Here is a 15,616-nt window from a genome sequence, read left to right on the forward strand (position 1 = left end):
TTATCGATTGCACTATAACTCACAACGTGACAACATTGATAAAGCAAAGTCAGTTCTGAAAGGGGAACCCGAGGGCCCGCCTCGGCTGACACATCAGCTGTGGATTGCACCAATTAGACGCGAGTAACAATCACGCCTCACTTCTTTGGCGGTCTATTTAAGGTGAGCGCCTCTGATTCTCTAGTATGCCTGTTCTTATTTTGCTCCCAACCCCAAGCCTCCACCTGTTCTGCTTCCCTGCTGAGGGATTGGTGGAGCTCTTGCAGGTCATTGTATATATCGATGCTTTGCCCTGGGCAGTGAGCTGCCCTGAAGGAGCAGAGCCCATATCGCCAAGACTTGCATTATTCGTTCTTTAATATATGGCGAAACATATTTCGACATGGTGTTTCCTTGCTGAACTATGGCGTTTAGAATTAGGGTTTTGATTATCTTTAAGATCCAGAGCTTATCTCTGTGTTTAAAATGGGACAGTGTTCTTTCTGGTGTGGCAGTAAGACTGACCCTGCAGGAGAAAAAAATAAACTGCATAGACCAGCAAATGCTGGTGACTAGAGCTGGTTTTCTTTGGTGACCAGCCTTTGTTGTGTTTTGGACACTTTTTGGACACTAGCTGGTGTGCTAGTGTCCACCTTATGCTGGTATTTTTTATTGATTTTAATTGGACCTTTATTTAACAAGGCAAGTTAGTTAAGAACAAATTCTTATTTTCAATGATGGTCTAGGAACAGTGGGTTAACTGCCTTGTTCAGGGGCAGTATGCTTGGTGACCATGCTGGTAAACATCATAACCAATTAGACCATGCCGTTCAGACCTGTTTGACCAGCTACTGTAGACCAGGGATGGGCAAATATTTGTCTTTTTTTTGGAGCTCAGTCGGCGTCTCAAATTACAGACAAGAGTTATAATCGTAAAATACACAAGGTGCAATTTCGAAATTTGGTCGAGAGTCTACAGTTTTGTTTTTATCTTACTATGTCAGTCACTGACAGTCATTCCATTAGCACATATCAGCTACCATTTTTTGATTTATATATTAGTCTAGCCAGCTGTCGAACGTGTAGTAATCATGGTCGGATTACCGACCAGGGGGCCCACATTGATTTTGTTCGTCACTCTCACTCAGATATCATATTCAAAACTGCAAACTTTTCTCGTCAACCTATGGCAAAAATGTGTAGAATTACAGGGACTTTTAGCTGTAAAACTGCACGTGTTTCACTCCGCCGCATTGCTGAATGAGTAGAGGGCCAACAAATTCCATATTTTAAGGGCCAGATCTGACAGTATTATGTGGGTATGGATGTGAGTACGCAGACCTGCCAATCACTGCGGCCCCTCATGATGCCGTTCAGTGGAGGGGGATGAGGGGATAGAGCACAGCAACACCAACACGACACAGCACTGGGATGGATGCGGCTGCTACACACACACACACACACACACACACACACACACACACACACACACACACACACACACACACACACACACACACACACACACACACACACACACACACACACACACACACACACACACACACACACACACACACACACACACACACACACACACACACACACACACACACACGCACACACACGCACACACACACACACACTGGGTATGGCTAGGGATAGGAGCTGATGCTATTCGTCATAGTTTTACCTTACTGGATCGCCTCCAGGTCCGTTTGAGCAGCATGGTCTAGAAATAAGACACATTATTTCAAAGAGCACTCCGTTCAACATAGACTCCCATCTCCGCAGCACTCCACCAATCAGGCCTTTATGGTAGAGTGGCCAGACAGAAGCCACTCCTAAGTAAAAGGCACATAACAACCAGCTTAGAGTTTACCAAAAGGCACCTATAGGAATCAGACCATGAGAAACAAGATTATCTGGTCTGATGAAACCAAGATTGAACTATTTGGCCTGAATGCCAAAGAGTTAAGGCTGTAATTTAATGTAACAAAATGTGGAAACTTTGAGGGCACTGTATGTAGAGTAGTTGGAATAAGTGGATATACTTTATACGCCAACCATCAACTACAGGGCCAAGCCATCAACTACAGGGCCAAGCCATCAACTACAGGGCCAAGCCATCAACTACAGGGCCAAGCCATCAACTACAGGGCCAAGCCATCAACTACAGGGCCAACCCATCAACTACAGGGCCAAGCCATCAACTACAGGGCCAAGCCATCAACTACAGGGCCAAACCATCAACTACAGAGCCAAGCCATCAACTACAGGGCCAAGCCATCAACTACAGGGCCAAGCCATCAACTACAGGGCCAAACCATCAACTACAGGGCCAAACCATCAACTACAGGGCCAAACCATCAACTACAGGGCCAAACCATCAACTACTACAGGGCCAAGCCATCAACTACAGGGCCAAACCATCAACAACAGGGCCAAACCATCAACTACAACATCAAACCATCAACTACAGGGCCAAACCATCAACTACAGGGCCAAACCATCAACTACAGGGCCAAACCATCAACTACAGGGCCAAACCATCAACTACAGGGCCAAACCATCAACTACTACAGGGCCAAGCCATCAACTACAGGGCCAAACCATCAACAACAGGGCCAAACCATCAACTACAGGGCCAAACCATCAACTACAGGGCCAAAACAAAAACTACAGGGCCTAACAATTAACTACAGGGCCAAACCATCAACTACAGGGCCAAGCCATCAACTACAGGGCCAAACATCAACTACAGGGCCAAACCATCAACTACAGGGCCAAACCATCAACTACAGTGCCTAACAATCAACTACAGGGCCAAACCATCAACTACAGCATCAAACCATCAACTACAGGGCCAAACCATCAACTACAGGGCCAAACCATCAACTACAGCGCCAAACCATCAACTACAGGGCCAAACCATCAACTACAGGGCCAAACCACCAACTACAGGGCCAAACCATCAACTACTACAGGGCCAAGCCATCAACTACAGGGCCAAACCATCAACAACAGGGCCAAACCATCAACTACAGGGCCAAACCATCAACTACAGGGCCAAACCATCAACTACAGGGCCAAACCATTAAGTCTACAGACCTCTTGCACTGTTTTCACATTTTGCTGCCTTAATGTTACATCTAAAATGGGTTTCAATTAGATTTTTTAACCAACAAATCTATGCAACCTATTCCACATTTTCAAAGTGAAATATTTTGAAAAAATGTCTTCCAAATGTCTAAAAACCTGTGATAAACAAAGATGTCCTGATTGCAAATTGCAGTGTATTCGAAGGGCGTCTAAAGTTTGTAATTTCCACTTTAAAATGTCAAACTTGATTTTACCCTAACTAAAAATGTATCAACTCAATTATGTAATCCACATAATTATTCACAGTTCCTGTTGCTGCAGGATTATTTTTCTGCTGTGAGAAACTGGTCAAGTAAGATATATTTCCCATTTTGTATTGCAGTATTACTTAATGGCCTTGTGGCAAACAGGCCAGTAATGAGGAGTGAATGTGATGTTGTTGATTCTCTGTATTTCCAAGTATTGTTGTGGCAGCATCATGTTATGGGAATGCTTGTCACTGGCAGGGAATGGGGAGTTTGTCAGCATCAAAATAAATATGAAAGGAGCCAAAGCCTAGGTAAAAAAGTTTGTGGAAAACCTGCCGTAGTCTTCTGAAAACCTAACCCTGGGAAAGAGTTTTATTTTTCAGCGGGACAAATACACAAATTGTATAGCCAAAGACCCACCAGAATGGCTTTCCAAGAGGTGGTGTCTCAGTCCTGACTTAAATCTGCTTGAAAATCAGAGACAAGGTTTGAATATTGCTGTCCATCAATGATTCCCAAACTATTTTACTGAGCTGGAGCAATTTTGTCAAAATCAATGTGTTGCCCTAAAAGTTGTACAAGTTTGGTAGAATCTTAATCAAAATGATTCAAAGCCAAATTTTTTATTCATTTGGATAAATCTTCTATGATTTTTCTTTCAGTAGATAGTGTAGATTGGTGGGGGTAAAAACGGATTTAATACCCCTTTTAGATTGTATTTCAAGGTAGCAACATGTGAAGACTGCAAGGGGTGTTTCGAGTATCAACGTATTGATAAGAGACACTTCCCACTGGTTCTGATCAGTAGCCCCACCCCCTCTCTCTATCTCCACCCCCTTTTTCTCTTTCCCAGCCCCACAATGTCTCCCAGAGTGGAAGAGGGTCATACTTGAAAGGCCACCCTGTGTACACTGTAAAAAAAAATGTAAAAAAAAGAAAGAGAAGTTGTTTCCACATACAATTGTGAGGCAACCAGTTGCTATAGGATTGTGAATTTGCTCAACAGGAATTTCACACGCAAACATTTTGTTGAGAAAAATCACAATCCTATTGCAACTGGTTGCCTTGTTCGTTGAAGCAACTTTTTCTTCTTCTTCTTTGTTGTTAGTGTGGCCGTCGGGTCCATGTCTAATTAACCCAGCAGATCATGCATAATACATTGACAGGATTAATTTTACATCCTGGCACCGCAGATGTGGAACACAAAATAACAGAACAGGACAGAGTGTTCCAAATTCACGCTTGCAGTTCCACACTGCTCCAGATACAGACGCAAAAAAAAAAAAATACGGTCTAAGATGCTGCTGTAATTAAGGCTTCAATTAAAACTAATCAAGAGGTAAGAACCCAATAAATTCCAATGACGGATATTAAATCTGTGTGAAAGAGTGTCAGGGAGATGGAGAGAGGGCATGCAGGAATATTAAGCCAGGCTACATCAGGCTAAAAGAGACTAATTGGAGTTGGCAGGTATGGAATATGCTACAGGAGGCTAACTCCCGATAGACTCACTTTGTTCACATAAGGCTTCCAACGATGCTCCTTTACCACCTCATTTGTCTGTTGGACGCAAACAGTTCACAGACTCAGCACCGCTAGACCCTCAATACACTATAGCTACTGGCTGCCTTACATTTCCTCAGAGCTAAACGTGTTCAGTGCTGGGCTGGAACAGAAACCTGCACCGCCTTGTAGTTTTTCCGGGACTGCAGTGATCTGGTTCCCTTACCGTGCATCTCGTCAAAAATTAAACGTGTTGGTGCCAGGCTGGAGCAAAACCCTCTCCTATAGTGATAACTGTTGTCAGTAGGTAAGTGGTGGTGTAACACTTACAGTGGCATCTCTGTGCGGATCCTCTATGGAGCCGTCTTTAGGCCTTAAGGTGACGGTCAGCTCCAGTGTTCCCAGGTCTACATCAGGGTAGTGAGGGTCCTGCAGTGTTAGATTAACTGGTATTGCCCTGCACAGGAATAGATCACATTCAATTCGTGTGTGTCTGAGTGTGTGTGTGTCTGTGTAACGCTCCGCGTTGCATGAAGAAGGATCGGACCAAAGCGCAGCGGGGTAATTGTTCATGATTTTTTGGTCATACCCTGACCAAACCAGTGGGAATTCGGCCGCAAAACCTGAACCTATAGGGGAGGGTCTGGGTGGGCATCTATCCGCGGTGGCAGCTCTGGTGCGGGACGTAAACCCCCTCCACCTCTGGCTTGGTCCACTTTGGTGGAGCCTCTAGTGCGAGGACCTCGCTGCGGGCTCCGGACTGGGCACCCTCGCTGCGGACCCCGGACTGGGCACCCTCGTTGCGGGCTCCGGACTGGACACCCTCGCTGTGGGCCCCGGACTGGACACCCTCGTTGCAGGCTCCGGACTGGGCACCCTTGTTGTGGGCTCCGGACTGGGCACCCTCGTTGCGGGCTCCGGACTGGACACCCTCGTTGCAGGCTCCGGACTGGGCACCCTCGTTGCGGGCTCCGGACTGGGCACCCTGGTTGCGGGCTCCGGACTGGGCACCCTTGTTGCGGGCTCCGGACTGGACACCCTCGTTGCGGGCTCCGGACTGGACACCCTTGTTGCGGGCTCCGGTCTGGGCACCCTTGTTGGGGGCTCCGGACTGGGCACCCTTGTTGCGGGCTCCGGTCTGGGCACCCTTGTTGCGGGCTCCGGACTGGGCACCCTTGTTGCGGGCCTGGACTAGACACCCTCGCTGGAGGCTCCGGACTGGAGGGCGTCGCTGGATGCTCCGGACTGGAGGGCGTCGCTGGAGGTTCCGGACTGGAGGGCGCGCTGGAGGCTCCGGACTGGAGGGCATCGCTGGAGGCTCCGGACTGGAGGGCATCGCTGGAGGCTCCTGACTGGAGGGCGTCGTTAGAGGCTCCGGACTGGAGGGCGTCGCTGGAGGCTCCGGACTGGAGGGCGTCGTTGGAGGTTCCGGACTGGAAGGCGTCGCTGGAGGCTCTGGACTGGAGGGCGTCGTTGGGCCCGCAACGAGGGTGCCCACTCCGGTGAATGCCCACTTTAGTCCGGCATCTCCAGAGTGCAGGCAAAGGTCGAACCGGGCTGTGGGAGAGCAATGTAGATCTAGTGCTTGACACTTGCACCTCTCCACTTGGCTGAATGCCCACTTTAGCCCGGCACGGGCGGAGTGCAGGCATAGGATGCACTGAGCAGTCATAGCGCACCGGAGACACAGTGCGCAGAGCCGGTGCAGGATACCCTGGGCCGAAACGGCGCACCGGAGACCAAGCGCGCTGAGCTGCCACAATCTCCCTGTCATGCAGGTGAAAGAGGACCCAAAAGCGACTTGGCGAAAACAGAGTCTTTAATCCAGTAAGGTGAATACAAACAAAAAACACAACTATCACTCGAAATGACGAGGACAAACTGGAGACTCGATCTTGAACAGCAGGTGAACAGCAGGTTGCCTCGGGAAGGCACTTGAACCAGACAGACTCAGACACCTGCTCACCACGCAGCATCTGAGGAAAACACGACACGACAGGGCGATACACAAACACAGCACGGTGAATTCTAGACAAGGAACCGACAGGACAGGAACGGAACACAAAGGAAGAAATAGGGACTCTAATCAGGGGAAAGGATCGGGAACAGGTGTGGGAAGACTAAATGATTGATTAAGGGAATAGGAACAGCTGGGAGCAGGAACGGAACGATAGAGAGAAGAGAGAGCGAGAGAGTGAGAGAGGGAGGGGGAGAGAGAGGGATAGAAAGAGGGAAAGAACCTAATAAGACCAGCAGAGGGAAACGAATAGAATGGGAAGCACAGGGACAAGACAAGATAATAAATGACAAAACATGACAGTACCCCCCACTCACCGAGCACCTCCTGGCGCACTCGAGGAGGAATCCTGGCGGCAACGGAGGAAATCATCAATGAGTGAACGGTCCAGCACGTCCCGAGACGGAACCCAACTCCTCTCCTCAGGACCGTAACCCTCCCAATCCACTAAGTATTGGTGACCCCGTCCCGAGAACGCATGTCCATGATCTTATGTACCTTGTAAATAGGTGCGCTCTCGACAAGGACGGGAGGGGGGAGGGAAGACGAACGGGGGTGCGAAGAAAGGGCTTAACACAGGAGACATGGAAGACAGGATGGACGCGACGAAGATGTCGCGGAAGAAGCAGTCGCACAGCGACAGGATTGACGACCTGGGAGACACGGAACGGACCAATGAACCGCGGAGTCAACTTACGAGAAGCTGTCGTAAGAGGAAGGTTGCGAGTGGAAAGCCACACTCTCTGGCCGCAACAATACCTTGGACTCTTAATCCTGCGTTTATTGGCGGCTCTCACAGTCTGTGCCCTGTAACGGCAAAGTGCAGACCTCACCCTCCTCCAGGTGCGCTCACAACGTTGGACAAACGCTTGAGCGGAGGGAACGCTGGACTCGGCAAGCTGGGATGAGAACAGAGGAGGCTGGTAACCCAGACTACTCTGAAACGGAGATAACCCGGTAGCAGACGAAGGAAGCGAATTGTGAGCGTATTCTGCCCAGGGGAGCTGTTCTGCCCAAGACGCAGGGTTTCTGAAAGAAAGGCTGCGTAGTATGCGACCAATCGTCTGATTGGCCCTCTCTGCTTGACCGTTAGACTGGGGATGAAACCCGGAAGAGAGACTGACGGACGCACCAATCAAACGACAGAACTCCCTCCAAAACTGTGACGTGAATTGCGGGCCTCTGTCTGAAACGGCGTCTAACGGGAGGCCATGAATTCTGAATACATTCTCGATAATGATTTGTGCCGTCTCCTTAGCGGAAGGAAGTTTAGCGAGGGGAATGAAATGTGCCGCCTTAGAGAACCTATCGACAACCGTAAGAATCACAGTCTTCCCCGCAGACAAAGGCAGACCGGTAATGAAGTCTAGGGCGATGTGAGACCATGGTCGAGAAGGAATGGGGAGCGGTCTGAGACGACCGGCAGGAGGAGAGTTACCCGACTTAGTCTGCGCGCAGTCCGAACAAGCAGCCACGAAACGGCGCGTGTCACGCTCCTGAGTCGGCCACCAAAAGCGCTGGCGAATAGACGCAAGAGTGCCTCGAACACCGGGATGACCAGCTAACTTGGCAGAGTGAGCCCACTGAAGAACAGCCAGACGAGTGGAAACAGGAACGAAAAGGAGGTTACTAGGACAAGCGCGCGGCGACGCAGTGTGCGTGAGTGCTTGCTTAACCTGTCTTTCAATTCCCCAGACTGTTAACCCGACAACACGCCCATAAGGAAGAATCCCTCGGGATCAGTAGAAGCCACAGAAGAACTAAACAGACGGGATAAGGCATCAGGCTTGGTGTTCTTGCTACCCGGACGGTAAGAAATCACAAACTCGAAACGAGCGAAAAACAACGCCCAACGAGCTTGACGGGCATTAAGTCGTTTGGCAGAATGGATGTACTCAAGGTTCTTATGGTCTGTCCAAACGACAAAGGAACGGTCGCCCCCTCCAACCACTGTCGCCATTCGCCTAGGGCTAAGCGGATGGCGAGCAGTTCACGGTTACCCACATCATAGTTGTGCTCAGATGGCGACAGGCGATGAGAAAAATAAGCGCAAGGATGAACCTTATCGTCAGACTGGAAGCGCTGGGATAGAATGGCTCCCACGCCTACCTCTGAAGCGTCAACCTCGACAATGAATTGTCTAGTGACGTCAGGAGTAACGAGGATAGGAGCGGACGTAAAACGTTCTTTTAGAAGATCAAAAGCTCCCTGGGCGGAACCGGACCACTTAAAACACGTCTTGACAGAAGTAAGAGCTGTGAGAGGGGCAGCAACTTGACCGAAATTACGAATGAAACGCCGATAGAAATTAGCGAAACCTAAAAAGCGCTGCAACTCGACACGTGACCTTGGAACGGGCCAATCACTGACAGCTTGGACCTTAGCGGAATCCATCTGAATGCCTTCAGCGGAAATAACGGAACCGAGAAAAGTAACGGAGGAGACATGAAAAGAGCACTTCTCAGACTTTACGTAGAGACAATTCTCTAAAAGGCGCTGTAGAACACGTCGAACGTGCTGAACATGAATCTCGAGTGACGGAGAAAAAATCAGGATATCGTCAAGATAGACAAAAACAAAGATGTTCAGCATGTCTCTCAGAACATCATTAACTAATGCCTGAAAAACAGCTGGCGCATTGGCGAGACCAAACGGCAGAACCCGGTACTCAAAATGCCCTAACGGAGTGTTAAACGCCGTTTTCCACTCGTCCCCCTCTCTGATGCGCACGAGATGGTAAGCGTTACGAAGGTCCAACTTAGTAAAGCACCTGGCTCCCTGCAGAATCTCGAAGGCTGATGACATAAGGGGAAGCGGATAACGATTCTTAACCGTTATGTCATTCAGCCCTCGATAATCCACGCAGGGGCGCAGAGTACCGTCCTTCTTCTTAACAAAAAAGAACCCCGCCCCGGCCGGAGAGGAAGAAGGCACTATGGTACCGGCGTCAAGAGACACAGACAAATAATCCTCGAGAGCCTTACGTTCGGGAGCCGACAGAGAGTATAGTCTACCCCGAGGAGGAGTGGTCCCCGGAAGGAGATCAATACTACAATCATACGACCGGTGAGGAGGAAGGGAGTTGGCTCGGGACCGACTGAAGACCGTGCGCAGATCATGATATTCCTCCGGCACTCCTGTCAAATCGCCAGGTTCCTCCTGAGAAGTAGGGACAGAAGAAACGGGAGGGATGGCAGACATTAAACACTTCACATGACAAGAAACGTTCCAGGATAGGATAGAATTACTAGACCAATTAATAGAAGGATTATGACATACTAGCCAGGGATGACCCAAAACAACAGGTGTAAACGGTGAACGAAAAATCAAAAAAGAAATAGTCTCACTGTGGTTACCAGATACTGTGAGGGTTAAAGGTAGTGTCTCAAATCTGATACTGGGAAGATGACTACCATCTAAGGCGAACATGGGCGTAGGCTTCTCTAACTCTCTGAAAGGAATGTCATGTTTCCGAACCCATGCTTCGTCCATGAAACAACCCTCAGCCCCAGAGTCTATCAAGGCACTACATGTAGCACCCGAACCGGTCCAGCGTAGATGGACCGACAAAGTAGTACAGGATCTTGATGGAGAGACTTGAGTAGTTGCGCTCACCTGTAGCCCTCCGCTTACAGATGAGCTCTGGCTTTTACTGGACAAGAATTAACAAAATGTCCAGCAACTCCGCAATAGAGGCACAGGCGGTTGGTGATCCTCCGTTCCCTCTCCTTAGTCGAGATGCGAATCCCTCCCAGCTGCATGGGCTCAGACTCTGAGCCAGAGGAGGGAGATGGTTGCGATGCGGAGCAGGGAAACACCGTTGATGCGAGCTCTCTTCCACGAGCCCGGTGACGAAGATCTACCCGTCGTTCTATGCGGATGGCGAGAGCAATCAAAGAGTCCACATCTGAAGGAACCTCCCGGGAGAGAATCTCATCCTTAACCACTGCGTGGAGTCCCTCCAGAAAACGAGCGAGCAGCGCCGGCTCGTTCCACTCACTAGAGGCAGCAAGAGTGCGAAACTCAATAGAATAATCCGTTATGGACCGTTCACCTTGGCATAAGGAAGCCAGGGCCCTAGAAGCCTCCCTACCAAAAACTGAACGGTCAAAAACCCGAATCATCTCCTCTTTAAAGTTCTGGAACTTGTTAGAGCAATCAGCCCTTGCCTCCCAGATAGCTGTGCCCCATTCTCGAGCCCGGCCAGTAAGGAGTGAAATGACGTAAGCAACCCGAGCTCTCTCTCTAGAGTATGTGTTGGGTTGGAGAGAGAACACAATCTCACACTGCGTGAGAAAGGAGCGGCACTCAGTGGGCTGCCCGGAGTAGCAAGGTGGGTTATTAACCCTAGGTTCTGGAGGCTCGGCAGGCCAGGAAGTAACAGGTGGCACGAGACGTAGACTCTGGAACTGTCCAGAGAGGTCGGAAACCTGAGCGGCCAGGTTCTCCACGGCATGGCGAGCAGCAGACAATTCCTGCTCGTGTCTGCCGAGCATGGCTCCTTGGATCTCGACGGCAGTGTAACGAGCGTCTGAAGTCGCTGGGTCCATTCCTTGGTCGGTTCCTTCTGTCATGCAGGTGAAAGAGGACCCAAAAGCGACTTGGCGAAAACAGAGTCTTTAATCCAGTAAGGTGAATACAAACAAAAAACACAACTATCACTCGAAATGACGAGGACAAACTGGAGACTCGATCTTGAACAGCAGGTGAACAGCAGGTTGCCTCGGGAAGGCACTTGAACCAGACAGACTCAGACACCTGCTCACCACGCAGCATCTGAGGAAAACACGACACGACAGGGCGATACACAAACACAGCACGGTGAATTCTAGACAAGGAACCGACAGGACAGGAACGGAACACAAAGGAAGAAATAGGGACTCTAATCAGGGGAAAGGATCGGGAACAGGTGTGGGAAGACTAAATGATTGATTAGGGGAATAGGAACAGCTGGGAGCAGGAACGGAACGATAGAGAGAAGAGAGAGCGAGAGAGTGAGAGAGGGAGGGGGAGAGAGAGGGATAGAAAGAGGGAAAGAACCTAATAAGACCAGCAGAGGGAAACGAATAGAATGGGAAGCACAGGGACAAGACAAGATAATAAATGACAAAACATGACACTCCCATGGCACTCTAGCGTGGCACTTGCGGAGGGCTGGCATATAGCGTACCGGGCTATGAGCACGCACTGGAGACACCGTGCACCGCATAACACGGTGCCTGACCAATATCACGTTCCTTCCTCAGGTGTTTAGCCTGACTCCCTGTGTGCTTTTGGGGTAGGCTTTTGCCTCTCATGCCTGCTTCGCTGACTTGCCTCATATCGCCGCCTCTCCGCTTTAGCTGCCCCCAGTTCCTCTTTCGGACGGCTATATTCCCCAGCCAGCCTGCCCCCAGGGTCCTCTCCCATCCAGGATTACCTCCCAAGTCCACGAATCCTGAACCCTCTGCTCCTCCATACCACGCTGCTTGGTCCGTTTGTGGTGGGTAGTTCTGTAACGCTCATCGATGCATGGAGAAGGATCGGACCAAAGCGCAGCGTGGTAAGTGTTCATGATTTTTATTAAAACTGAACACTAGAACAAAAATAACAAAGCGAGAAACGACGACGAACAGTTTCGTCAGGTGCAGAAAACACGAAACAGAAAACAACTACCCACAAAACACAGGGGGGAAAAGGCTACCTAAGTATGGTTCCCAATCAGAGACAACAGTAGACGGCCAAAACAAAGAAATGCAAAAAACATAGAAAAATGAACATAGAATGCCCACCCAAATCACACCCTGACCAAACCAAAATAGAGACATAAAAAGCTCTCTAAGGTCGGGGCGTGACAGTCTGAGTGTGTGGATGTCCGTGTGACACCAGGTCTCAGGTAGGGTCCGGTTCGACTGGAGGAACAGAATAGAGGACATCAGAGGAAAACAGGTTGCAAAACCCGGGAGCCAGAATAGCTGATGACGTAATGCGGTCATGTGGTTTCGTGTGGCTTAAGGTTGTGAGTTCAATTTGTGCAGGGATCGTCATATACACAGACTGAAAATGCATGCACTCGCTGTACTGTAAGTCGCTTTGGAGAAAAGCTTCTGTCAGACAGGTGATCTGCATACTGTATGCACAGTATATGCCAAAACAGTTCACAAACAGGTGATATACAGATGCCATAGGCCTACAGTACCGCTGTTGCTCCAGGGACTCCAGGTAGAGGTAAGCTGAACCCATGAAGTCATCCTGAAGGCCGAAGTCATAGTCAAACACCTGCAGGGAAAACACACACCATTTGTGTTAGAGTGTGTGTTTAAGAGAGTGTGTGTGTGTGTGTGTGTGTGTGTGTGTGTGTGTGTGTGTGTGTGTGTGTGTGTGTGTGTGTGTGTGTGTGTGTGTGTGTGTGTGTGTGTGTGTGTGTGTGTGTGTGTGTGTGTGTGTGTGTGTGTGTGTGTGTGTGTGTGTGTGTGTGTGTGTGTGTGTGTGTGTGCGCGCGCATGTTCGTTACCTTGACATAGAGAGGTTCCTGCAGACTGTCCACCAGTAGTTTAGTCCCCTCGTCCCAGACAGGGTTAAGGTTCTTGTGGACGGTCTTACTGCGAAACACCTCCTTCCCGCACAGCTTAAACTTCACATATGGATCACTGGTACCTAAGAGGGTGGAGAGAGAGGGAGGGTGGAGAGAGAGAGAGAGAGGGTGGAGAGGGAGAGAGAGAGAGAGAGAGAGAGAGAGAGAGAGAGAGAGAGAGAGAGAGAGAGAGAGAGAGAGAGAGAGAGAGAGAGAGAGAGAGAGAGAGAAGAGAGAAAAAAAAGTGAGACAGACTTTTCACGATTTAGTTTTTTTTTACAAACACATTATTCCAGTCCAACCCTGTACCTCCCAACCCCCTAAAGATAGATGGACAGATATACTGTATATGGCTCGGTACCTCCTCTGTCCCGTATGGCCAGGTTGTGTCCTCTCTTCAGCACTATGTCCAGCTGGTACATCTCTGAGCTGGGCAGAGCTCTGTCCGAGTTAACCCCCGAGGCGCCAGTGGCACCCATAACCTGGGGTGACAGATGTTTAAAAATACAGTGTTAAACACACAACCTAACACACACAGACACACAAACACAGTGTCATAGGCAGAGAGAGAGAGAGAGAGAGAGAGAGAGAGAGAGAGAGAGAGAGAGAGAGAGAGAGAGAGAGAGAGAGAGAGAGAGAGAGAGAGAGAGAGAGAGAGAGAGAGAGAGAGAGAGAGAGAGAAAAACACAAAGCTTAATAAACCTGACATCCTGAAAAACATGTTGGTCAAAACACAGCATCGGAACGAGGAATCCAACTTCCTGGAACCTCCTGCACCAGAGATACTTTCAGCCTTACAGCTCCTACAGGAGCGATGCTTTCACCAGCAAACACAGTCGAGAGCATAATATTCACCATAAAGGCGACCGTAAAGCTTAGCCCCGTTCCTCTGCTGTGGACGTGTGTGTAGGCAGGGCACACACGTTTCCAGTGAGCAGACGGCTATCAGTGTGGGTCTCATGTACCAAGAGAACACCAATGAAACAGCACATCTACAGGGACACCACTAACAGGATGTTGCATGAGAAAGACTTCCCGAGCTGAGTGTGAGCTTCTTATCTACGATACATATCCATTCCGGTGTTGCTCCATTTCCATGCCCAGGTCCACTGTCATCACGATGCATTAACCGAGGCCGGTCAGTGTGTGCATCTACTGTACTCAACCATTTCCTGCTACAGGTTCTATAGGAATTATACTTCTGGTGAAGAGAGGGTCAGCTGATATATTGTCCCCACTTACACCAACAAAAACTAATCTGGTGACCAGGACATAGGACCAAGCCCAGGGGTAAACACCAACCCTACAGTATCGCATCCCTGATCACATAGTGATTACAGTGTACACACACTGCCAGTGCCGGCTTTGTCTCTCGAGTTTGGTTCCGTGGATTATACATAGCTGTACCTCATAATTACACTGTGGTTACCATGGTAATTCTCTCCCGCTCTCTCTCTCTCTCTCTCTTTCTCCCTCCAGGCGCACTCAAACACACAGACACACTTAAACCGATGGCGGTCAGCAACCCAGCAACTTAAAATGAAGTGCTCTGTAACACCTAAACGAGTGGCAACTGAGCCGGCACCAACGCGAAGGAGGGTCGAAAGCTGAACTTTGCTGGATGTTTCCGGAAGATGACATGATGTGTTGTAACACCACTTAATCAAGGGTTGAGTAACACCTTCCCAGGGCCTGGGAGCTCTACCGGAAGAGGTTGAAAACACTATTTTGCCGTTTCGAGTTCGGTTCAGTGCAGAACTAGATACTTTCTCTTTTGGTGCTGTTTCCCCTCTCTAAATCTTCTACATTTACATTTACATTTAAGTAATTTAGCAGACGCTCTTATCCAGAGCGACTTATGGTGTTTCAGTGTTAGAACAGCTCTTCTGCAGTATGTTAAAAATGTATTTATGTTCAGCATCTGATCGTTTGCCCGTTTTGGTAGGCTTGTTGAGCACAGTGCTCAAGGTTTTACAACAAGCTATCTTTGCCTCTTCCGTCAAAAGGTAGAAATGTGGGAATGGTTAGTCTCACCATTGAACATAATTTTTGATTTATGGTTTTGATATCCATTCATCATGATCCCATTACGCCCCCTGGCACAACAAGCTGCTTAATACTCATATAGAAGTTTACTTTTCGTCCTTCAAACGTGCATACAACATTCTGTGAAATAATCATGAAGTCTAAAAACATTTGAATTACCCATAATCC

At 49.1% G+C, this 15,616-nt stretch overlaps 1 protein-coding gene across 5 annotated transcripts in view; it reads right to left on the reverse strand.

The window, feature by feature from the left end:
• The window catches only part of LOC124007247 (multiple C2 and transmembrane domain-containing protein 1-like), a 67,966-nt gene that overhangs the window by 7,846 nt on the left and 44,504 nt on the right, over positions 1-15,616 (reverse strand). For 2 of the 5 annotated variants that reach the window (XM_046317670.1, XM_046317673.1), the window contains exons 2-6: positions 13,764-13,884; positions 13,343-13,485; positions 13,028-13,107; positions 5,163-5,289; positions 1,673-1,711 (exon numbers count right to left, since the gene is read on the reverse strand). In XM_046317670.1, the coding sequence (XP_046173626.1) occupies positions 1,673-1,711; positions 5,163-5,289; positions 13,028-13,107; positions 13,343-13,485; positions 13,764-13,884 (510 nt within the window). The other 3 variants (XM_046317672.1, XM_046317674.1, XM_046317671.1) reach the window with 3 other exon arrangements.

This window comes from Oncorhynchus gorbuscha, linkage group LG20, assembly GCF_021184085.1.
Source record: "Oncorhynchus gorbuscha isolate QuinsamMale2020 ecotype Even-year linkage group LG20, OgorEven_v1.0, whole genome shotgun sequence".
In the NCBI taxonomy this organism is placed as follows: domain Eukaryota; kingdom Metazoa; phylum Chordata; class Actinopteri; order Salmoniformes; family Salmonidae; genus Oncorhynchus; species Oncorhynchus gorbuscha.